This window comes from Triticum aestivum, chromosome 1D (genome assembly GCF_018294505.1).
Source record: "Triticum aestivum cultivar Chinese Spring chromosome 1D, IWGSC CS RefSeq v2.1, whole genome shotgun sequence".
Lineage (NCBI taxonomy): Eukaryota > Viridiplantae > Streptophyta > Magnoliopsida > Poales > Poaceae > Triticum > Triticum aestivum.
In genome coordinates this window covers 173,053,851-173,077,992 of record NC_057796.1, presented here as the reverse complement: position 1 = coordinate 173,077,992, position 24,142 = coordinate 173,053,851, and the positions used below count along the sequence as shown (strand labels likewise).

At 48.6% G+C, this 24,142-nt stretch overlaps 1 protein-coding gene and 2 long non-coding RNA genes across 5 annotated transcripts; 2 read left to right on the top strand and 1 right to left on the bottom strand.

Annotated features, from left to right (window-relative positions):
• Positions 1–704: 704 nt before the first annotated feature.
• LOC123180870 (uncharacterized) lies at positions 705–4,061 on the bottom strand. The gene is made up of 3 exons (XR_006491341.1): positions 3,588–4,061; positions 2,887–2,992; positions 705–1,092 (listed from the first exon to the last, which is right to left on the bottom strand). It is a non-coding gene; the product is annotated as an uncharacterized lncRNA (long non-coding RNA).
• Positions 4,062–4,383: 322 nt separating this feature from the next.
• LOC123180869 (uncharacterized) lies at positions 4,384–10,174 on the top strand. Of its 3 annotated transcripts, XM_044593039.1 has the most exons (10): positions 4,384–4,810; positions 4,897–5,203; positions 5,375–5,874; positions 5,973–6,121; positions 6,325–6,348; positions 6,455–6,561; positions 6,949–7,142; positions 8,295–8,352; positions 8,836–8,965; positions 9,088–10,174. In XM_044593039.1, exons 6-10 carry the CDS (start codon positions 6,502–6,504, stop codon positions 9,165–9,167), a joined length of 522 nt encoding a protein of 173 aa, XP_044448974.1. In that variant the 5' UTR covers positions 4,384–4,810; positions 4,897–5,203; positions 5,375–5,874; positions 5,973–6,121; positions 6,325–6,348; positions 6,455–6,501; the 3' UTR covers positions 9,168–10,174. The 3 variants fall into 3 exon arrangements, 2 of the variants coding, with proteins under 2 accessions (XP_044448974.1, XP_044448975.1); XR_006491340.1 differs by having other exon boundaries at positions 5,803–5,874; positions 6,949–8,352; XM_044593040.1 differs by lacking the exon at positions 5,973–6,121.
• Positions 10,175–21,121: 10,947 nt separating this feature from the next.
• On the top strand, positions 21,122–23,925 carry LOC123180868 (uncharacterized). Its single transcript, XR_006491338.1, has 3 exons — positions 21,122–21,541; positions 22,260–22,892; positions 22,968–23,925. It is a non-coding gene; the product is annotated as an uncharacterized lncRNA (long non-coding RNA).
• The last annotated feature ends 217 nt before the right edge of the window (positions 23,926–24,142 follow it).

Genomic DNA, 24,142 nt, shown 5'->3' with positions numbered 1-24,142 from the left:
ACGAAAATAATAATAATAATAATAATAATAATAATAATAATAATAATAATAATAAGAGGCCATAAAAAAGGAGAGAAAGGCCCAAATAAAAAAATGAGAGAAAAAGAGAGAAGGGACAATGCTACTATCCTTTTACCACACTTGGGCTTCAAAGTAGCACCATGATCTTCATGATAGAAAGTCTCCTATGTTGTCACTTTTATACTAGTGGGAATTTTACATTATAGAACTTGGCTTGCATATTTCAATGATGGGCTTTCTCAAAATTGCCCTAGGTCTTCATAAGCAAGCAAGTTGGATGCACACTCACTTAGTTTCTTTTGTTGAGCTTTCATACACTTATAGCTCTAGTGCATCCGTTGCATGGCAAACCCTACTCACTCACATTGATACACTACTAGGAAAAGCACTAGCAGTAGCGTAGGTTTTTTTCATACCAGTAGCGCGGTTACCCGCTCTACTGCAACGACGCTACAGCTAAATTTTAGCAGTAGCGCGTTTTTTAACCCGCGCTACAGCTAAAAAGTTAGTAGTAGCGCGTGCCACCCACACTACTACTATTTCTAACACACGCTACTACTATTCCTAAGTACTAGTAGAATGCCCTTCTTCCCCCACGCTACTGCTAAGTAATTAGAAATTAAAAAAATAAAAGTTAAATGCAATATTCATGGATGGAAATCAAGACACATCCGGTGCAAAGGTCACAGAACCATCTAGCATTTACATTCTTAGCACTTGCAGCGTTCATAGATACAACATTGAACATCCCAACTCAAAAAAGATCATGAGATCCCATTTATACATCAGACGCACACAACCATCACCGAAAGGTGGGTACCTTCCCTAGCGTCCCACCACCAACCTAACCAGACCACTTCTCTAGATGTATCTACCAAGGTGTCGAGGTCCTTCACCTTGGCAACCTCCAGACGGTGGCTTCGAGGTCCTCCACCTCGGCGACCTCCGGCGTCGCAATCACCTGGACAATCATCTGTATGACGCGGTCACCAGGCTTCACGGTGAAGTCCGTCACCGAGTGGTTGAAGAGCACGATGCCCACCGGGTTGCGGTAGTCCGCGTCGATCACCCCTGCACCCACATCGGGAAAGTGAAAACTTGTTAGTTCGCGTCCTTGTGCAGATCCAATAGGGCTTTTTCTTCATTTATCTGTCTCTTTTAGTCATTATGAATCGGAAAGACAACTACTAACTGCATACCCTAGCTATATCTTGTTGTTTTGGTGCATACAAGAAATTAATACTTGTGTATTTGAGCTATATATGCTTGAAATATTTGAAAGTTAACATTCTGTTCAACATTTATTGTGGCATGGATAGGGAAATGGACAACCGAGGACATCAGAAAATCGATTCCCACTGCTTTTCAAAACAGGGAATAGGCGAAGTCTATTTTGAACTTTGATATTCCATGCCATCTTCAAGTATATATGCTACCATGTAATCTTTGAACTTGGGTCAAAATGAGATTTCGGGCTTTGTCAACCTTACCATGATCAGAACTAAATTCTCTAGATTTCTGTACAGAGCAAAGAACAATTAAAATTAAATTTCAGCAGACATAATATTTCCTTGCATGTTGTGCTGTATAGTAGCTACGGAAATAAATATACGAAAGCGAAAAAATGAGTGATTTCTATTAACAAGACATCGCCTATGTAATATTGTATTGAGACGGACAAACTGAAATATTAGAACAATCTTATTATCTACTGAACGCTGACCCTCACTCATTAATCTTGTTCGGATGTTCACTTACTGCACATCTAAACATCTGCATACAGCTTCAGAATTTAGACAAACAAACAGGCTTCTGATGGCCAAACAACATTTTTCATCAATTAGATTTACATGGCGCATTTTCCCCATCAGTTAGCTACAAGACTCTACATACATACAGGCAAAGCAATTTTCACCAAGAATCAGCTGCTTGCATATATAATGAATTAACTGTTCGTATTATTCTCAATGACAATTTTATAAAAATCAAAAACTACTTTATTTTGAGGTTGTACTTGCAAGTTACATAAAGTAATTATTCATAAATAAAAAGATACAGCAGGTGCAGTGTTGTAATTGCAACGCAAGCTGATCACTGAAGCTCAAAATGGAAAACCACTTGGCCAACAGCAAGAAGACAGGGGCAGTTATGAATGATCATTTAATACTGTAGGACACAGAGAACTCCCAACCGAATCCTCAGTCGTTGAACACATTTAATTCTAAATAAAAGGAATACACATTTATGCAGTATGAGATCATGTTAATTGGTTGCAAGACTAAAGATGGTCCAATGCTAGTGCCATCAGAACTGAGTTAATCAAATTCAGGATACTGAAATATGAAAACAGTGTGCAGATTACTACCATCCATGGTGGAAAGTAAAAGGGACCCAATATATAAGTTAAATACGACCTAGTTAGTTAGTGGACCTCAATTCATCAGCCACATTAGTACGAACGTTACGAATTGCCATAAGCAAAGCAGCAGCTACCTGTCTGTCGGGCACCCACAAATTTTAAAACGAAAATGCACATGCGGGGCTAATAAGCAGCTGATATGCCACAACAACACAGAAAGATTGCACAAGGAAACGCATACCCCTCGGTTTAATTTCCTCAGACCGCAGCAATGCGGACAGGGCCGGTCCTGAGATTTCAGGGGCCCGGGGCGAAACTAGAACCCAGGGCCCTTTAATGCAAACTTCGTAATAATGACGAGCAAATTTCAATTATATCGATTGGATGGAGAATACATTTAAATTTAACAACAAAGCTAAAGGTAACCCATTGGCAAGAACATGTGACAACTATTTTCTATATATTAGTCCATTAATGAGGCGAATGTAAATCTAATTTTCACACACCTTTTAGGAATTAAGGCGTAAGTGGAACTTCACACATTAGGAGGGCAAGAAGTTGAGATATCCATTGATAACTTTCTCTGTCGGTAAGATCCACCGATAATCTACCCTGAAAGAAAAGGAATCAAACAGATGCATATAGATAGGTGGAGCTTGTACATTGTATACTAGGAAAAATGAAGAATTAGTACATAAGTAAAATTTCTGTGCATGAGTGCAATGTAGCAAACGTTGGAATTACAGCCACATTGAAACACCTGAAATTGCATTGTGTTGCTGCCATGAACTTGCTTTGGATAATTCTAAGCAAATTATTGGCCTACTTCGATAGTCTCTAACAGTTCCCTTGACATAAATCTCCCATGAGGATGAGTGACCTCAAAATGTGGCCGCTAAAAGCACAACACGAAGATGTCTAACTAATTGGGATAATCATAAATCACATGGCTATGATTCTGCTGTTCGTGGCCATTATATTATTTAGAATAGAGAGATCCTCAGAAATGTGTAGTTATAATTGTGTGAATCATGTCACCAAAGTTGTGAACAGCGAAACACGATCAGTATATATCAACATTGAAGCCTCTGTTACGAACCATTGGATCACTAATTGAAGACTACATCGGAATAGCAGTCTCCAAAGCTACGGCAGTGAGATCGATTGCTTTTCTGGAAGGAGAAAATGAGATGGTTTGCCGCATTACCCCAGGCACCGGACTATGCGGAAGAACGAGCGCTGTGATGCAGCCCTCGAAGCGAAGCCCTGCTCCAGCCGCAATGGCGCCGCCCCGTGCTCCCTTCCCTCATCCACAACCAAGACTCTGACCGCCCTCCTCCACCAATCCTCGATCGTGGCGGCCAGATCCGGCACGGGCTAGCGCGGCGGCGTCCAGATCGGGCAAGGATGCGCACGGTGGCACCCAGATCCAGGCGTGTGGCGGCGCCCCAAAACCGTGTCCTCCCTCTCTCTGTCTCAATCGGCGTGGGTAGGGGAAGCGGATGCTGCGGCATGGTGCGGGGGAATGGAGCAGCAGTCCTGGGCGGGGCTGTGTGGATGCGGGGGATGGGTAAGCGGCGGTGTTCACGGTGATGAGAGCGGCCGCTGGGTCGGCTTCAGAGGGAAGAAGTCGTGGGGAGGGGCTGAGTGTGGGGTCGCTTGGCATGTGGAGGCTAGTGGGTGGGAGTGGATCGGGGTGGGCGGTGCTCCTATCTCTACTCCTAATATCTTAGTTGGTAGTCTTCGTTCCCGGATTATTTTCGTCCCACCTCATCCGTTTTTTTAACCTATTTTGGTACCTCCGCCCACCTCACGCTGACCCCCCACTAACCGAAAAAACCACGTACCGAGTCCTCCACCAGCCCCCGCGCTCGAAAAAATCTACGACGATTAACCAGCGATTAAAAAACCTACGAAAAATAACCAGGAAAAAAAACCCCGCACGTACGAGCGACGTCACATGCCCTCGACCGCACGCACGACTCTCCTACCCTCCACTCGCACGCCCGACTACGCCCGACTCACTGCCCACGTTCGCGGCCGCCCTCCATCCCTTCGACGCCGCCGCTCCATCCCTTCGCCGCCGCTAACGTGCCGGATCTTGCCTCAGTCGCCGCCTCTCCGCCATGAAAGAGAGGGCTCCCGATCTCCGCCGGAGTCGACCAACAGCGCGACGCGCCACCAGATCGGCGACGCGCCGGGATCGCCTCTCCGCCTCGGCGCTTGCGCTTCCAGATCGAAGCCCACGACGGCGGCGTCCCAGATTGGTGACGCGCCACCGTACGTCACGGCTGACAGCCGTGTCCTCGTCAAGGAAGCGTCGCTTCGAGGTGGCGGCAACCAAGGCCTCCCGGATCCCCGCCTCCTTCCTCACATCTCCGGCGGCGACAGCGACAAATTCCGACACCATGAGGCCACCGGCACGAGGAGGTAATCACCTGTCTCCTTACGCGCTGCCTTATTCTTCTTCCTCACATCCCCGATCTCACCCGCGGGCGCTGTTACGCTTCATGCAGGATGCGGCGGGAGGGGTTTCGGCGGCAGGAGCGACGGCGGCGACCGCAGGGGGGCAGGGGCTTCGGCGGGAGAAGCGATGGCGGTGGCCGCAGCGGCAGGGGTGGCCGGGGAGGCAGGACGCCCAGGGGCCGTGGTCGTGGCGGCGGGGGAAGGGGAGGGCCCGGCATGAAGGGTGGGAGCAAGGTGGTCATGGTGCCGCACAAGCACGACGGCGTCTTCATCACCAAGGCCAAGGAGGACCCGCTCTGCACCAAGAACATGGTCGCCGGGTAGTCCGTCTACGGCAAGAAGAGCGTCTCCGTCCAGGTCTGTGCTCACTGCCCCGCTCTTACTTATGGCACCATATCATGCTCCTCCGTCTGCCACGTGGGGAATAGCAGTCTCTTTATCTGTGTTTCAGAGTCAAGGGATTTGTTTCACACCATATCTCTGTCATGCAATGGCTTCTTATCAACAAAAGACAAATTTATTTTACAGGTTTGAAGCTTATCTTGCTGGGGATGTGAGAGATTTTCTACACAAAAGGGCACCTAAAGATGTTGAACTGATCCGTACTGCAAGGCTCATGCACGTTTTGGCTCATGCAGATATCACATGTGTTTCTTTCTGCAAATTCTCACATGTGTTGAACTGATTGTTTGCAGACTAAAAATTTATTTTTAAATTATGTTCATCGAGTGATTCCAATGTGCCATGATAAGATGCGCAACTCAACATTTGAGGTTTCTTACTCATAGGATTATCACATCTTGAATTCTGGTTCTCAGAGTTTTTGTTTCCAAACCTTATTTGCTTGTCTTGTCTTTTGTTCTTACGGGTTTCAATCTTCATCACACATCTTCTGTAGGAAATCTTGTACTTAAAATGTAGAAAAATGTCCCTAACTTTGTTGTAATGCTTGGCAGCCTATTCTGTAATCTGTTCAATTACAGAGTTTATGATCATGTGAATGAAGCAAGGGATCTGAGAAAAAAAAGGTAATAGTACTTTACTTCCCAGGCAGATTTGACATATCCTCGTTTACTTCCCTCTTCTCTTCTGACTAACTCCTTAAATCATCAACATGTGCCTACAGTTATTCCTGCCCATGTTTATGTCAAGGAGCATCACCGTATGTGTTCAAGGAATGCCATTGATTGTATTATCATTATTATCTGTCACAAATTTGGAGTCTGAATTCTTTCAGAATTCGATTATCTTGGATTGAGACCTGCTGCACTGAGCGTAAGTCGATTTAAGGAGATCGATATTGAAAATAGTTGGCTTCATTATGCAATTGACTGAAAACAACTGTACTTTCACCTCGAGCTACTAAAATGATGCTCCTTCATTAGAATTCTATCATGTTATCTCACCTTTTGGTCAAAAAATGAAAAAAAAAATGCATCTTCGGTATTTAGTTTGACACCTATTTGTTTTCTTTCCAGCTTCATCATGTGCTTCCGAAATAGGTATCTTCAACCACTTTTCTCCCTTATTGTTAAAATCAACGCCACTAATGTTTTCAGCTGTCGTCTTTCAAGTTGCAAATTGTTGATGAATTCAAATTGTATGCAGCCCTGCCATCTATAATTTGGCAGTCAGATGGTGATCTGAAACTTAAAATGGAGCAAATGGCCATGAGCTCTAATAAATATGAGGTTTTCTATCACAACATACCTCAGGTATAGACATATAGTCCTCTTCATGTTTCCTAGATCCACGCTGATTCGTTAATTTAGTCCAACAGTTTGTGTATGTGTACTATGATCAATCTAAAATAATTTTATGAGTTGGAAAGAAGGCCAATAAGGTGGTTGTATAACCAACAAGCTCTACTTGATTGGGATATTCTTCCAAGACCATTGACTTAGATTCTGATAGTTACTCCTTAGGAAAATTATGAGTGTCAGAATGGTCGCTCTGTCATGCCCCTGCTGTTGCTTCTTGCCGGTGCATGCTGCTGTTGCTGCTACTTCTGGCCGGCCCGTACTACTGCTGTTGTTCGTGGTCGCCCTCCTGTGTGCTCGTGTTGCTGCTGCTTACTATGCTCCTGTGTCGTACTCGTGCAGCTGCAGCGAAAAGACAACAGAGCCATGGGTGCCGAGGGCGGGCACTGGTGCTCGGCAGAAGGCGTTGTCGAGGTGCTCACTGCTGCCCGGCTCTACTTGCACGCCACCAGATTCAGAATTGGCATGGACCTGGGCGCCGCCGCCTTTGCAGCTGCTCCCCGTGTACATAATTTATTTTGTAGAGGAAGAATATGGTAACTTAAACAATATTACATGTGATGCCATGTCACTGCAGTGAAGCATTCTTTTTGACTAGCAGTGAATAGGGTTACAGTTAGTGAATAGGGTTACAGTTTGTGAACTGAGATGTTTGTGTAGTTGCTGCACTTTTATAACTACTTCTGATTAGTTGCGGATGCAATGATGTTTAGCTGATGTGGAATATTTTTGACTAGAATCCTTGATTGTGTAGTTGTTGCATTTTTTAACTTGATTTATTCATGCTTCATACACACTGGAGACAATTTCATCTAAGAAAAATCAAGTTCTGATTTGAAAAATAATAATTAAGTTCTTGGCACAATTAACATTGGATGACCTGCCTTGCTATATGTGTTAGTTAGGCTGGATGGAGTAGGATTAGTTAGTGGATCAGACCCCGGATGCCTATTGAAAAGAGTGGGAGTGCTACAAAGATGAGGAGGAAGAAATCCTAAAAAGGGTGCTCATGTATGTTGGGGATTAGGAAATGCAGTGAAAAATACCATGCAGTTCATACTGGTATCGTTTGACAAACAACAATTTGTGCTCTGCTGTATCAGCTTAGCGTGGTTCTCTTAGCTATCTCCATGATGTGTCCATAATGTTGGGCAGATGCTTTTTTCCCCAAACATTGAACGTATAATACATCTAATTCTTGCAAGCATGGGTTGGCTTGCTCTGGCTCGAAGCAACACATGCTAGGCCTGACCGCAACTACTCTCTTTCGTCCACTTCCTCTTTTATTTTTTTGCTTTTCTGTATGCGCCTTTGAATGTATGCATTTAAAATGATTGAACATTAATCATGCTTTGTGGAGTAGATCCAAACTTGCTTTGTGGAGTAGTTCTGAGAGTAGATCTGAGAGTAGATCCAAACTTGCTTTGTGGAGTAGTTCTAGATTAGCAACATCATGCTGCCTTGCAATTTTCCCTCTTCTGTTTGACCCCTTAACCTGTTTCTGGGACATCCTGAAAAAATTGTTGTCCACTGTTTAGGTTCGTGAAAGTTCATTGCATAATTTGTTCATTTCACTCGCATTTTCCACATGTTCTAATGATTAACATTGTTCGGTTATGGATGATGCCATTCTGTGATGCAATATGATATGCCACTGATTGCTTCTCTACTATCTGCAATCCTTTTAGGCACGGGAATGAGTTTGCACCTACTGTTGGATTCTTCCTTACTACCCACCCGTCTCAGGTACTTGCCCCTGTTCCAAATCAAGTTCATCACCTTTGAAGTAATGTGGTTTATATGTCCCCTTTTATTGTGTACTATAGTTTGAGAGTTTTCTCCAGAACTGATGCTATAACTTCATAAACTACAGTTATATGTATATCCGAGTCTGAATCAGATAAGTAACAGTGCTCATGTGTATTTATGTATCAAGATTCACATTTCCTTTAATAGTTACTGAAGTTTGTTTTATGGTAGGAAAACACATACTCTAAAGCAGTAAAACGTTTCGAGTTCGATGCTCAGCTTTGAAGTACTGTGGTTTATATGTCCCCTTTTATTGTGTACTATAGTTTGAGAGTTTTCTCCAGAACTGATGCTATAACTTCATAAACTACAGTTACATGTATATCCGAGTCTAAATCAGATAAGTCACAGTGCTCATGTGTATTTATGTATCAAGATTCACATTTCCTTTAATAGTTACCGAAGTTTGTTTTATGGTAGGAAAACACATACTCTAAAGCAGTAAAACATTTCGAGTTCTATGATCAGCTTGGACAATACAATTTGGATTCTTTTGGAGACTGGGAACAACTTTCAAGCTACTTGTCACAAAGTTTCATTGAACGCCTTGGTAAGTTTGATGCATTCTTCATTTTTCTTGTACCCTTAATAGTTACAGAGAAGCCTGTATTTAAAACATTTTTTATAGAACCAACTAATGAACTACTGGTTATGTGTGTTTGATTTGTACAGAGCCAACTGGTGGAGAAATTACAATTGCATTGGAGACATCATGGTTGGATAGAGCTCCCCAAACAGATATGGAGAGATGATTGATAGAACAACTTAGAGAAGACAAATTTGCAAAGAAAGGGCTTGTACAACCCGAGAGGAGAGGATGCTATTACACAACTATCCCCGCTTCGGTTAAGCACAGAAACATTTCTGCGGATGAGGCAGGTGTGGAGGTCGCAGAGGAGGATGGGGACGTGCTCACGAAGCCCTAGAGAAACATGAGCTCATGGGTGCCGACCTCCATCACCCCCCTGATGCTATGCAGAGTGAAGGCGAAGAGCTAGCGGGGAGGACACCAACTACCTCTTCATAAATTTACTCCGCGTCATCGTTCATGTGGATGAGGCCGGAAGAACCGAAGGCGTTGGCGGAATTTGAGGAGGACGAGACGACAGGGATGATGATGGCATCATTGTTGTTTGTAATTGAGAGCATCACGGTGGTGGGTACTGCGTGTGGGGGAGGAAGGAGGTGAGTCGGCTGGGTGCACTCCTACTGGTGCTATCGATGGCGGCACTATGCTTCAGCCTTGTAGTGTGCTATTGCTGGCATGGTTTAGATTCTACCAGCCACTAGGTGCACAACTAGGTGACATTCCTAGAAGGGATGTGCTACATGCCCGACTATGATGGCGATCGCGTCTACTACGTATGTTTCATCACTGCAGCGGTTCGAGCACATTTACCGATTCAACCCCAATGATCACTATGCCAAGCCCAACCTCGTCTTCTTCATACTTGTGTGCCCTTTAGGGTCCCATGTATGTCTGGCACGAGTTGCATATAGGTTCAGTCAGCCTGCAGCGTGCCTACGTGCACCAGTGTTGGATTGGAGGAAGGTCAAGTTGTTCGAGAAAGCCCAACCATGGGGAACAAGACACATAAGGAGAGTGACCAATGAGAGGATGACCATAACCATTTTGGTGACAAAAATTATTTGGAGTTGATGCTTTCTTTTCTTCTCTATGCACAGAGTGTTTACTTTCTTGAGCTATAGTTCTGGATTGTCAGTATTTGACCCATGTTAAGGCAAAAAAATTGTCCCATGTTTTTGAATACCCATAGATGAGCCTAGGCTCATCTGCACCCGTGTTGAAGAGAAAAAACAAAACAAATACTTGAAAAAAAAATATATGACTTATTGCATGGTAGATAGTTAGGTGCGTGAGGTCCACTCCACTTTTCAGATCATTTGGACATCTGAGTAGATCTCGGCAAAAAAAGACAAATTTGGGTCTGTAAAAAAGTTTACTGTTCATGTACTGTTCTGGCCCTATTTTGTCTTTTTTACTGAGAGCTACTAGATGTCTAAATTATCTAGAAGTTGGAGCGGACCTCACGCAGTAAAGTATCTACCATGCAAAAAATGGGATCTTTTTGAATTTGTTATGATTTGTTTCTTGACCGGGTGCAGATAAGTCTGAGCATCAAACCACTGCACTTCCATGTTTTTTGCTATATCATATCAAGCAAAATTCATGGTATCTACAAGTATATCATATATTTTTATGTTGATGAAATCATAACTTTTGTAGGTGTAGATCAGTAGAGGACTTCTTGAAAAGGTTGATCATTACTCTCATTCACTTTACAATTTCTGTCATAAGACGCATGCTTCACTTTTCAGTTTGCCCCCCTACAAAATATTGTAGGGTGAATAAATTCACCCCCTAAAATAATATTGTAGGGTGAATAAATTCCAAAAAGTATGTGGCACAATCACTGGAATTACGGTGTTATGAGCTAGAAGATCATTTAAAAAACACGTCAATTAAGAATTATACATATTTATACCTCTAACAGGGAAGCATGTATTATATTTGTGCTGCTAAGATTCGGTTTTCCTATCCCCGCAAAAAAAAATATTGGAGAGATCTAGAATGATGTATTTCTTTGTTTTAGCTCTATGGATACCAACATCATTATAGTTCTTTCAAAATAATGCATTTGTATGTAAATTTTAAAAAGCCCGTAGCAACGCACGGGCATTTAGCTAGTAGTCAGTAGTAGCGCAGGTGCCTCGCCTGCGCTGTACTATTCATCTAGTTGCAGCGTAGGTTTTACAACCCGTGTTACTACTATATCCTATCTGTGGGGATATGGTGTGGCACACTTAGCAGTAGCATGGTCCAAGTAAACCAGCGCTACTGCTAATGTATACCAGTAGCACTCTTTCTACCCAACGCTACTACTAATTACTAGTAGTGTCGGGTCATAAACAAACGCTACTGGTAAACTTCTATCTATAAGCATTTTTCTAGTAGTGTATATCTATTGATGGACATCTCCATAGCCCGTTGATACGCCTAGTTGATGTGAGACTATCTTCTCTTTTTTTTCTTCTCCACAACCACCATTCTATTCCACCTATAGTGCTATGTCCATGGCTCATGCTCATGTATTGCGTGAAAGTTGAAAAAGTTTGAGAACATCAAAAGTATGAAACAATTGCTTGGCTTGTCATCGGGGTTGTGCATTATTAAATACTTTGTGTGATGAAGATAGAGCATAGCCAGACTATATGATTTTGTAGGGATAACTTTCTTTGGCCATGTTATTTTGAGAAGACATGATTGCTTTATTAGTATGCTTGAAGTATTATTGTTTTTATGTCAATATTAAACTTTTATTTTGAATCTTATGGATCTGAACATTCATGCCACAATAAAGAGAATTACATTGAAAATTATGTTAGGTAGCATTCCACATCAAAAAATTTGTTTTTATCATTTACCTACTCGAGCAGGAGCAGGAATTAAGCTTGGGGATGCTTGATACGTCTCCAACGTATCTATAATTTTTTATTGTTCCATGCTATTATATTATCCGCTTTGGATGTTTAATGAGCTTTAATATGTTCTTTTATATTATTTTTGGGACTAACCTATTAACCGAAGGCCCAGTGCCAGTTTCTGTTTTTTTTTGCCTATTTCAGCGTTTCGCAGAAAAGGAATACCAAACGGAATGAAACCTTTGCGATGATATTTCTTGGAACAAACGCAATCCAGAAGACTTGGAGTTGAATTCTAGAACTCCGCGAGGCGGCCACGAGGCAGGAGGGCGCGCCCAGGGGGGTAGGCACGCCCCCCACTCTCATGGGCCCCATGGAGCTCCAGCGACGTACTTCTTTCGCCTATATATACTCTTATACCCTAAAAAACACTAGGGGGAGCCACGAAACCACTTTTCCACCGTAGCAACCTTCCGTACCCATGAGACCCCATCTTGGGGCCTTTTCTGGCAATCTGCCGGAGGGGGAATCAATCACGGAGGGCTTCTACATCAACACCATAGCCTCTCCGATGAAGCGTGAGTAGTGTACCACAGACCTTCGGGTGCATAGTTATTAGCTAGATGGCTTCTCCTCTCTCTATGGTTCTCAATACAAAGTTCTCCTCGATGTTCTTGGAGATCTATTCGATGTAGTACTTTTTGCGGTGTGTTTGCCAAGATCCGATGAATTGTGGATTTATGATCAAGGTTATCTATGAATACTATTTGGTTCTTCTCTGAATTCTTATATGCATGATTTGATGTCTTTGCAAGTCTCTTCGAACTATCAGTTTAGTTTGGCCTACTAGATTGATCTTTCTTGCAATGGGAGAAGTGCTTAGCTTTGTGTTCAATCTTACGAAGTCCTTTCCCAGTGACAGTAGGGGCAGCAAGGTGCGTATTGTATTGTTGCCATCGAGGATAAAAAGATGGGGTTTATATCATATTGCTTGAGTTTATCCCTCTACATCATGTCATCTTGCTTAATGCGTTACTCTGTTCTTATGAACATAATACTCTAGATGCATGCTGGATAGCGGTCGATGTGTGGAGTAATAGTAGTAGATGCAGAATCGTTTCGGTCTACTTGACACGGACGTGATGCCTATATTCATGATCATGCCTAGATATTCTCATAACTATGCGCTTTTCTATCAATTGCTCGGCAGTAATTTGTTCACCCACCGTAATATATGCTATCTTGAGAGAAGCCACTAGTGAAACCTATGGCCCCGAGGTCTATTTTACATCATATTAGTTTTCCATCAACTTACCAATTTCTGTTGCCGTTTATTTTGTAATCTTTACTTTCCAATCTATACAACAAAAATACCAAAAATATTTATCTTACTATCTTTATTAGATCTCACTTTTGCGAGTGACCGTGAAGGGACTGACAACCCGTTTATCACGTTGGTTGCAAGGTTCTTGATTTTTTGTGCAGGTACTCGGTGACTTGCGTGTAATCTCCTACTGGATTGATACCTTGGTTCTTAAAAACTGAGGGAAATAGTTACGCTACTTTGCTGCATCACCCTTTCCTCTTCAAGGGAAAACCAACGCATGCTCAAGAGGTAGCAACATGCTTAGTTTTTTCATTTAATAAGAGGCAAACCATGTGGGGCCTACCTTAGAGGCAAGGCTCTATACACTGGAGATGCTTTGTATGTATTACTGTTGATGTGTCCCGTCAACTCGCAGGAGCTTGCTTAGTACGCCGTCTCCCCCGCCCACGTGTGCGGTGGCTCGTAGGACGAGGTGAAGCTTGCTTACTACGCCTTACGTCCGCTCCCTAGCCCACGCGCGCGGTGGGTCGCAGGACGAGGGGAAAATTTTACTACTCCCTCCGTTTACTCCTCGTCCCTACCTTGGTTAGAGAGATTATCATATTGTTTGAAATATGTCTTTTAGTAGTAGGAGTAGTACAGTGGTACATAGGAGTAGTACTACAGCAATTTCCTTGGAGTCCCTGGTTTAGCAAGCAACCCTAGGCTATGTTACTACTCCCTCCTTCCGGTTTATGGCTCAATTTCAAAATCTCTCCAACCAAGGTAGACGGTGAGTGGTGGAATTAATTTCGTAGTTTGCACAAGTAATTAGTACGCTCGTTTCTCTCAAGAAGTTATGTTTACCGGGGCATTAATTAGAACGAATGCATGCATGACCACTAAATTTCCATGAACTTTTACATGCATTGGTGGGTACGTACTCCATAAAATCAGATTTTCCCAAAAATAAGTTGCTCAACCTTTATTTGCTTGTTTCCCTTCCTGCCTCGAAGAAACTATGCCAAACTCTCCTGCCTGCCGCGCGGGAAAAGACCCGCCCTCGCCTTTTTTAGTCCGGGTTTGTATCGATGGATCGCGCGAAGCAGCAAAAACCAAGCCGTGTCTTGTCACTATAAAAAAAAGACACATCCATGACATTTTGGGCCGAACGATTTTTTTCCTGTCATGCTTATGACACTTCTATGACGATAATTGTGACAAAACCCGGTATCATCATAGATGTGGTGGACTCCTACTTCTATGACAAAATATCATGAAAGAAAATGGGCTTTTCGTCCTAGGCGGGCCAGAGACGCAGCTGCATGACATTCTTTGGGCCATCCATGATGGAAAAAACCGTGGTAGAAGCGAGGGCGAGGAAAATATTGGGGACTTCCCGGTTACGGTGGGTGGTCAGGGGCCAAGCGATGCGCATTTCTCTCATACGTATGCACGTGTGTGTGAGGCGTTGCGCTCTAACTGAACTCGAGCGAGGCGTTGGGCTCTAACTGAACCCGAGTGATTGCACTGCAGGCTACGCGTTACTGAACCCGAGCGATCGATCGATCCCTTACTGTTAACTGAACCCGAGTGATTCCTTCGCTACCGCTGCTAACTGAAGCCGATCGATGCTGCCTCTAGATGAACAGTGAGTGTTGTTGGGGGGGGGGGTTGGTCTGGATGAACAGTTCCTGGTGGGGGGTTGGATGAACAGGACCCCGTGGTAGTAGAGGCCGTTGCCGCTGGATGAACAGTACCCCGATCGATCGAGCCGGTGGATGAATAGGACTGTCGGGGGAGTCGTGCGACATATGCCAAAGGATGGCTTATCAAGGAGGGGGCTAATAATACGTCGCCGGTGCCAGGAAACGGGATAAGGCGCAAATATGCCCGCCGGCGAATCTTACCCAGGTTCAGGGCTCTCCTAGGAGATAACACCCCTAGTCCTGCTCTGCGGGGCCTCCGCATGATCACTCAAGAAACAAAGGTGGCTACAAGCTTGCTCCTGGAGCTATTTCTCTGGAGGGGGAAGAAGAACAAGGCTAGCCCTAACTTCCTCTCTCTATGTGTGTGGGTGGATGGACTAAGGTCTCAACCCCTTTGCATGGATGCCCTGGGGGGTTTATATAGGCCTACCCCCCAGGGGTACAAAGGTAAACTGGCCGGGTGTAGGACCCGGCTGTCAGTGTCTGTGGGCGCCGGCTTCTCCACCGGCCGCTGGGGCCCGCTGGCTGGTGGGCCCTGCTGGTTGTCTCGTACTTAGCCGACAGGCCGTGCCCACTGCTGGCGGGTCCTGCCCGCTGCTTAGTACTGTGGCAATGCCACTGATGATGTGTGCTTTGTCGGGGAGGCATGGCTATAGTACCGCCGCCTGGCGGGCGACCACTGTAGCCACTCCCCATATCTTCTGATTAATGCGGCACGGACTTTGAGGGAGGGAGAGGGCCGCATGCTGGGAGTCGGCCTCTCCTCGTGCCGGCTGGTCCGAGCTCGCCGCCTTCTGGCTTCTCACTGATAGGAAGGGCCCGCCATGGGTGGGCCGTATCGACAGCTCGTAGTGGGAGCATGGCCCTCCCTACCATGGATGATGTCATGGGATGCGTGGCAATAGTGCCGCGCTGGGCGAGGGATGTCCGCCCAGTACGCCGCCTGTAGCCACGCTCCGCCCTGGATTCGGGGGTGGCAGGCAGCACTGGAGCCACGCCCCGTATCATCGTCATAATGTGGTGCAAACTTTGAGGGCGCTTGGGACCGCCTGCTAGGAGCCGGCCCACCTCGAGGCCGTCTTCAGGGCCTTGCCTTCTTCTGGTAGCCGGCCACTTGGACCAGCCGGCCGCAAGAAGGCGGCGCTTTGGTCTTTGATTCTTGAGGGGCACAGCCGGCCCCGATGTCTTGAAATACCATGGGAGGTTGATGAGGCTACCAGTGGTCATTTACTTCGACAGTAGTCCCGGCAGCTGGTGTGGTGCCGTGGCTGGAAAGGCAAGGAGCCTCGGCAGCTTCCTACTCAGAATGATCTGATGGCTTGCTTCATTCATCTTTCGAAGTGCCGACTGCTAGTAGTCGGACGCGACCAGGCAGGCCGCCTGGTTGTTTTTGAAACATCGCGGCGCGAGTTGGGTGGCGTGCCAGCCAGGCACCAGGCTCACCGCCTGCTATCTGCGCGCCACGTGGCGCCAGCCGGCCAGGCCGCCTGCCCGCCCACGCGCGCGAAGGGACATCGCTGCAGGCCAGGGCCCACCACTACCGGGGCTCGGCACGCGCGCGGATCCGCTGCGGCCGAGGCGAACGGTTGGGATTCCGCAGCACAAATAACTTTGCGCCATTACCGCGCGGTAAACGCTGAGTCGTGGGGTCGTGGGCACAGTTAATCCCACGATCCCCACGCCCCGCCCCCTCGGCTTCGTAGCCAGGGGCTATAAGTAGGGGGGAGAAGGGGAAGGGCACTAGCACGCGCACCCTCCTCTCCCCTCGCCATCTTCTTCCTCTTCTTCTTCTCCGCTGCCGCCGCACTCCCGCGCCGTGCCGAAGGGCTGCCGCAGTCTGTCGTCACCGAGCCCGTCCTTTCCGCCACGCCGTTGCTTCGTCGCGGGTTCGCGCACTAATCGTCATGCTGCGCCTCCAGCGACCTCGAGCTTCCATGGCGCGCGGGCGGGCCGGTGACTGGGACGAACTCGAACGTCATCGAGGACCACATCACCTTCCTTCGCAACACGCGGTGGCTGCCCGGCGAGGGCTATGCGCGGGCGTGCGTTCCGCCCGCGATGGAGCTTTCGCCGGCGCCGGAGGAAGGCGAACGCGTCATCTTTCGGTCGCACTTCCTCCGTGGCTTCGGCCTGCCGGCGAGCGGCTTCCTCCGCTCTTTTCTTCAATTTTACCACCTTCAGCCACACCACCTCACACCGAACACGGTGCTGCTGCTGTCGGCCTTCGTCACGCTCTGTGAAGGCTACCTCGGAGTTCTCCCCACCCTCGAGCTCTGGGGAGAATTCTTCTACACCAAACTCGGTACCTCCGCCAAGGACGAGGCGGCTCAATGCGGAGCTTTCATCGCGGTGCAGCGCCCGGGTGCTGGGAACCGATTCCCGCCCATCAGCTTGACACAGTCGGTCAAGCTGTGGCAAAAATTGTACTTCTACGTCAAGAACGTCAACCGAGCGATCGACTTCGTCAACCTACCGGCTTATGAAGCCGGACGCCGGCCGAGCTGCGCACCAACTGGACCTTCAAGCCCAAGATGCTGTCGGCCGCCTCCGCCGCAGCCGTCGCCCGGCTCAAGGTGATGACGGACTCGGAGGGCCTCAAGGCCTCAGAGTTGTTGACCGCCTTTGTGGATCGCCAGGTTCTCCCTCTTCAAGGCCGGCCTCATCTGATCAGCCGGATGAGCGGGCACCGAGACCCATGCCGGATGAGCACCAGGGAGATGCCGACCATGGAGGTGGCCCGCCTGGTGAACGAGATTGTGAACTGCAAACTCTCAAAATCGGAGTGGCAGTTCGGCAAGCGGACGTATTCCCACACACACCCGCCGCCTGCGGTAAGCTCTCCATTCCGTTTCCTTTCTTGTCTGTCGGGTTCTGCTTTGCCGCCTGATCAATTGGTCATGATGCAGCTCCTCATGACCCAGCCGTCAGCCGACGCCCTGGAGCAGGGCCAGGAGTACCTGCTGGACCGAGCCATGAGCGACGTGGAGGACCCCGACTTGGGAGTGGCCGCCTTACTGGAAGACGATGCCACAGGCGGTGGCGACAAAGCAGGCGGCTCTGGAGGAGGAGGCGGCCTCGATGGTTGGCCAGACGATGACCAGGAGGAGCACGTGCCGCACCGCCCGCCGGTCGCCAAACAGGGCGGGAGAGAGTTCCCCAGTGGCGCTGACTGCGCCAGGCGGCGCGCCGAAGCGTCGAGCCGGCTCACAGCTGCAAGGCGGCTGGCCGAAGAAACCCAAGGGCTCGGCCACAGCGACCTGGCAGGAGGAAGCCGCCGCGAAGGCAACCTGGTTCCAGAGGGCCCCGAAGCAGCCGCCGACGGTGTCCGCGTAAGATCTCGTCTTTTCTTGTGTTTCCTTTGTCTTTTTTGCAAACTCCTCCTAAGTTCGTCTTGTCTTGCTTGAACAGAGTTCCACTCTCCCTTGAGCAGTCGGCCTCCACCTCCATCATCGGGGGGATGGAGGGCTCCGCCAATACCCGCTGCATAGACCCGCTCGCCGACCTCCGGGAGGTGACGGAGAAGAACGCGCGGGAGGCGCGCGAGGAGCAGGAGGAGGTGGAGTGGTAGAGGGAGGCGGCCAAGGTGGCGCAGGAAGGGGCGGACGCGGCGGCCATGGCCTAAGCCGACGCCGCGGCCAAGGCCCAGGTGGACGCGGCCGTCAAGGCACAAGTGGAGGGAGCCGCATGTGGCGAGGTTCCGCAGCTCATCACCCCCTACGCTTCGCGCCGCCGGCACCAGAGATCCCGGCGCCGATTGGAAGAGCCAGTAATGAGCAGCCGGTCATGGAGTGGGAAGGGGATGACACCACCACCTTGAGGATGGAGGTGCCTCAGCAGGCGCCGACTGCCGAGGCCTAGGGCAGTCGGCATGTCGTGCCGCCAACGCCACAAGGTGGCGGCGAGCAGGTGGTGGGGGCGACCCCTGTTGCCGCACTCCAACGCGCCGGCGTGTGGCGAAGGCGACCTCGGCACCACGGCCTTAGGAGATCGGAGCCTCAAGCTCGTCAGCCCCAGAGGCGGAGGCCACCAGCGCCGGTCCGCGAGAGTGGACGTCTGGGGCAGGACGACCGTCCTGAACAAGGTTGCGCATGAAGTCCAGTCTCTGCTTTAGGCCCAAGGCACCGCCCTCCAGAACTATACGAAGACGTTCCTGGCGTCGCGAGCCGCCGTTTGGGTATGTTCCTTGACCGCTTGTTTCTGATTCTTGTAGTTTTCGTGAATTCTTCTGTGGGGGCGCTGTCGGTGTCAAAACCGGCGGATCTTGGGTAGGGGGTCCTGAACTGTGCGTCTAGGATCGATGGTAACAGGAGACGGGGGACACGATGTTTACCCAGGTTCGGGCCCTCTCTATGGAGGTAATACCCTACTTCCTGCTTGATTGATCTTGATGAATATGAGTGTTACAAGAGTTGATCTACCACGAGATCGTAATGGCTAAACCCTAGAAGTCTAGCCTATGTGAATATGGTAATGAATGTCCCCTATCCGGACTATGCTCTCCGGTTTATATAGACACCGGAGAGATCTAGGGTTACATGGGGTCAGTTACATAAGAAGGAATCTTCATGGTAGGTCGCCTAGCTTGCCTTCCACGCCAAGGAATATCCAATCCAGACACGGGTATAGTCTTCGGCCTTCTTATCGTCACAGCCCATCAGTCCGGCCCAATGAATAACAGGCCGGACGCCCAAGGACCCCTTAGTCCAGGACTTCCTCAGTAGCCCCTGAACCTGGCTTCAATGACGAGGAATCTGGTGGGCAGATTGTCTCCGGCATTGCAAGGCGGGTTCCCCTTTTTCAGAACTCCAAGATAGTCTTCGCACGTGATGATTGTATCCGGACCTGTTATACACCATACACAACCGCAGAGAGAATATAATATTTGCACGAATCTAATCTGTTGACAGCTTCTCTACAACACGACATCGCGTTTGTCCGGTCATAATTTTGAACCATTTTTCATCTGCCATCGCATGTTTCGAGACGCGGTTGCTATTGGCATGTCCTGTCGAAGCAGAGATCGTGTCCCCTTATTGCGGGATTCTCATCAATGCGGGCATGGGTAACCCAACCGTGCCGTTTATACAACCCTTGGGAACAGGCGAATCCTAAGGCGAGTGAGGAGGCGCTTAATATTTGCTGCCTTTATAAGGGGATAAGGATTCCCTCTTCCTCTTCTCACACTCTCTCTCCGTCTCTGCCTTTCCGATCTCAAGCTCCAGCGCCCAAGTTCTCATCTCCTTTCCACTCAAGCAACCATGTTCGGATCCGGCGGTCAGGGCAAGTGGATGGTCTCCTCCGTCAAGGAGGAGGACATTACTAAGCTTCGGGCGGCCGAATATTTGGCGAAGGAGATCGCCCACCGTCCGGCGGCCGACGGACAAGTCGTCCCCACGCCGGAGCCCACAGAGAGGGTAGTATTCGTCCCCCATTTCTTCCGCGGGCTAGGGTTTCCAATCCACCCCTTCGTCCGCGGGCTGATGTATTATTACGGGGTAGACTTCCATGATCTGTCCCTGAATTCCTTCCTCAACATCTCGGCGTTTATCGTCGTGTGCGAGGCCTTCCTCCGCATCCAACCCCACTTCGGGCTGTGGCTCAAAGTCTTCAACGTGAAGCCGAAGGTGGTGGACGGCCAGCACGCGGAGTGCGGAGGAGCCATGGTGAGCAATCTGCCCAACGTCTCCTGGCCGAAAGGTATTTTTGTGGAGACAGTGAAGGAGTGGCAGAGGCAATGCTTCTACATCACGGAACCCCGCGGCACCACCTGGGCCGCGGCTGCCGAATTCCGCTCCAGTGCTCCCATGCGGCTCACCTCTTGGGTCGAGAAGAGTCCAGACCGGTGTTCGTCTGATGAGCTGATAGCGTTGCAGACGCGTGTCCAGAGCATGATAGCCAAGAACGTCAAGCTCGTCGATGTGATCCAGGTGATGCTAGTTCGCAGTATTCTTCCATGCCAGTGCAGAGGACGACCTCTGTGGGATTTCAACCCGAAGAAGCATCGGACCCTGGTGAGTCACCCCGGGCATAAAAACCGAAGACCGAAGACCGAAACCGGAAAGACCGAGACCGAACCCGAAAAGACCGAATTAGAAAAGACCGAATAAAAAACGGTCTGTGCAAATAGAAGACCGAACTAGTTTCGGTCTGATCGGTCATGCTATGTTTAGGACCGAATAGCCCGTATAGACCGATTAATAAAAGCCCATCCTAAGGCTCGTCCGGCCAGCCCAATGGTCACGCACTAGACCCAACTACAGAGTAGAGCCCCCTCAAAAAAAAACTACAGAGTAGAGTACACGACCTCGCATCCTCACATCCCGATTCATAGAAACCACCAGCAGCCAATCTCTCGTTCTCCCACTGCTAACCCTAGCCGCCGCCTGCTGCTTGCCTCGATGCGCGCTGCGCCCCCCTGAATGAAGATCGGCGCCCGAGCGGCGGCCCTAGCCGGTGAAGACCGGCGCCCGAGCGGCAGGCCTGGCAGGTGAAGACGGGCACCTCGAGCGGCGGCCCTGAGCCCCTGACCGTGAAGACTGTCGCCCTGCGCCGCCGCCAACCCCAACCTCCCGTCGGTCGCTCCACCGCCTACGACGCGGCCGTCCGCTGCCGGTGCTCCACCTCCCGACGACCTGCCCACTTTTGGTTCTCAACATCGCAGCTGAAGGTGAGCTACCCCACCTCTCTGTAAACCTGTGATTCCTACGAAAATAAGCACTCCTGCAGAATGTGTTTTGTAGGCAATACGCTTTTGATCTACATGTTGTTGTTCCTGACAAGATTGACAAAACTGGACAGTCCTTCACCTCATTGGTTCCACAATCACCAACGCCAGCACACATGATGTCACCAGCAAAGTGATAATGTTCTGAAATCACGTAATGTTAGATTTTCTGCAGTTCCAGTGACTAATATTTATAGTGCAGGAACATTTGCATATTAGGTATCTCTTATAGCACCACAAAAGGTTCTTGTTTTGATCCCGACGCCACTGTGCCAGCTAAGAAGTTGAAATCTGACAGTGGGAGTGCATTAGCATACTTCAAATGCCCCCTTGTGGGGAACCGTTGCCCGAGGCAGTTTCTTCTGTGCGGGCGATAAGTTAAAGCTTCTTTTAAACGATAAGGGCTTAAAGCTGTTTAATGTTCACTTATAATATACATGCCCTTGCTTTGTGTCAAATGTTAGCACTTGGGGACAACAAATAGAACACTGTATTTGTGCTTGTTTTGTGTCAAATGTTAGCAGCTTCAATACTTTAGTACTGCATACACAGTAATGCATTTGTGTTTGTTTCCTGAAACTAGATATATACATGGTGTACATTTATGTTGTGATTTGATCAGGTCAATGTTGTTTGACAGACCAATGTCCTCTTTTTTTAGATGTTTTCTGAACATGATGACAAACTGAATGAGAATCAAGATGCATTTATGAGTGTAGAGGCAAAGGCAGATGCAGAAGCAGCAGCTGCAGAAGCAGGAGACGAATCTTCTTACTTTCTTTCAAATAGAAATGATTATGCATGCATGAATCTTGTTGCTGGACCATGAATCATGAATGTTCTTACTTTGTGTCATATGAATCTTGTTACTTGCTCTCAAATGTAAACATGTACTGGTACTTTGCTACTTGCTGTTGCATATAAACATGTATTGGTACTTTCTGCTCTCAAATATAAACATGTATTGGTACTGGAAGTCTGGAAGTAACATGAATATGAGTTCTAGCAAATTAATTTGGTCTATTTGGTCGGGACCGAAGACCGAATTGTAAAGACCGAAGACCGAATAGTGAAGAACCGAAAAGACCGAAATTATTTCGGTCTTCAATTCTGGAAGACCGAATTATTGGAAGACCGAAAAGACCGAACCGAAAAGACCGAATGCCCGGGGCTACTGGTGAGGCTCTTCGAGACCACCCACGAAGATGCCTGGAAGTTGCTCTTTAAGGGCAACAAGAAACCGCCGGCCACGGATTCAGACCGTGGTCACGACTATAAACACCCCTCCAGCGAGGTATGTTACTTTTGACGTATCCCCAACTTAAATGTTTCGAGGATGATGTCTGAGATTTTATTATTGCTCCCTCAGGACTGGATGAAGAGGGCGAAGCGGATCCAGTGTCCGGCTCCGCTGCCCGAAGAACCGGTCATCCCACGCCTAGCGGAGATGCTGGTGCCGGCGCATTATAAGGTGCCGGAGAAGAAGGCCAAGAAAAAGGCCAAGGGGGCGAAGAGTGGCCCCCGTCGCAAGGGCACTTCGGGCGCGACGTCTGAAGACGATGAGGCCCATTCCTCTGTCCCTGAGGACAATGACGAGGAAGAGGAGAAGAAGAAGAGGGCGGTCTCGGCACATCCGGAGGCGAAAGCGCCCAAAAAGGGGAAGGGCGCCCCAGTGGTCAATACCACGTGGGATGTTGACAGTAGTCCGGAATGACGCCCCCGCACTAAGCCCCAGGCCGCATCGTAAGTGACACAGCTTATTAATGCGCACATCCAGCCCTTTCTCTTTATTATTTTAACATGGTTAACTACACCATTGCAGTCTGGCCCGTGACCTTATCCAGCGATCCTCATCTGGAGGTTCGTTGGCTCCATCGGAGATGGCGAGCATGTCGCCACCGGCTGCTTACTCCCCCGGGGCCAGGGACGACACCGAAGTGCTGTCCCGGAGGACTGCATCGAAGGGAGGAGCCCAGGACGTTGTCCGGGAGGCGCCACAAGGCGAGACCTCCGCTGCCGGACACATGGGGGAACCAATCCCCATGAAGACTGGCGAGGAGGGCCGTATCCAGTTCGACCCTTAGCCGAATACGATTCCGGAGACCCATATGGCTCCAGAGTCGGGCGAGCAGCCCCCTTTGAAGGAGGGGGGTGCACCGCCTCCACCGGTGGCTCCTGTCTATCCAGGAGCGTCAGATGATCTGATGGGGGCGCTACTAAGCGCCTCCGTTGTGGACGAGCACCGTGTCCTTATGGGTGCGGTGACCGAGAAGGTTCAGTCCGCCAAGACCGGACTTAATGAAGCCTGCAGCAGCCTATTAACAGGTTTCGAGGTAAGAAAGAGAAAACCCCGTGTAGTCCGTAGCCCCTGAGACGCTGTCCGGTGTTTGGCGAGAAGAACCGGACAGGGGATCCATCCTTAATTATAAGAGGCTGACTGAATATGTATTGATAAGCAGGCGTCCCTGTTGGCCGCGACCTCGCATGCTGCCGAGGTCTCCGAACTGAAGCGGAGGCTGGAGCGGACCGAGAACGAGCTCGGCG

Bases quoted from the DNA above. Each gene is read 5' to 3' on its own strand.
- LOC123180869 (XM_044593040.1), top strand. From the start codon at position 6,502: ATGGAGCAAATGGCCATGAGCTCTAATAAATATGAGGTTTTCTATCAC. The intron at 6,562-6,948 runs GTATAGACATAT...GTACTCGTGCAG, and splicing joins TCTATCACAACATACCTCAG to CTGCAGCGAAAAGACAACAG. The intron at 7,143-8,294 runs GTAACTTAAACA...CAATCCTTTTAG, and splicing joins TTTTGTAGAGGAAGAATATG to GCACGGGAATGAGTTTGCAC.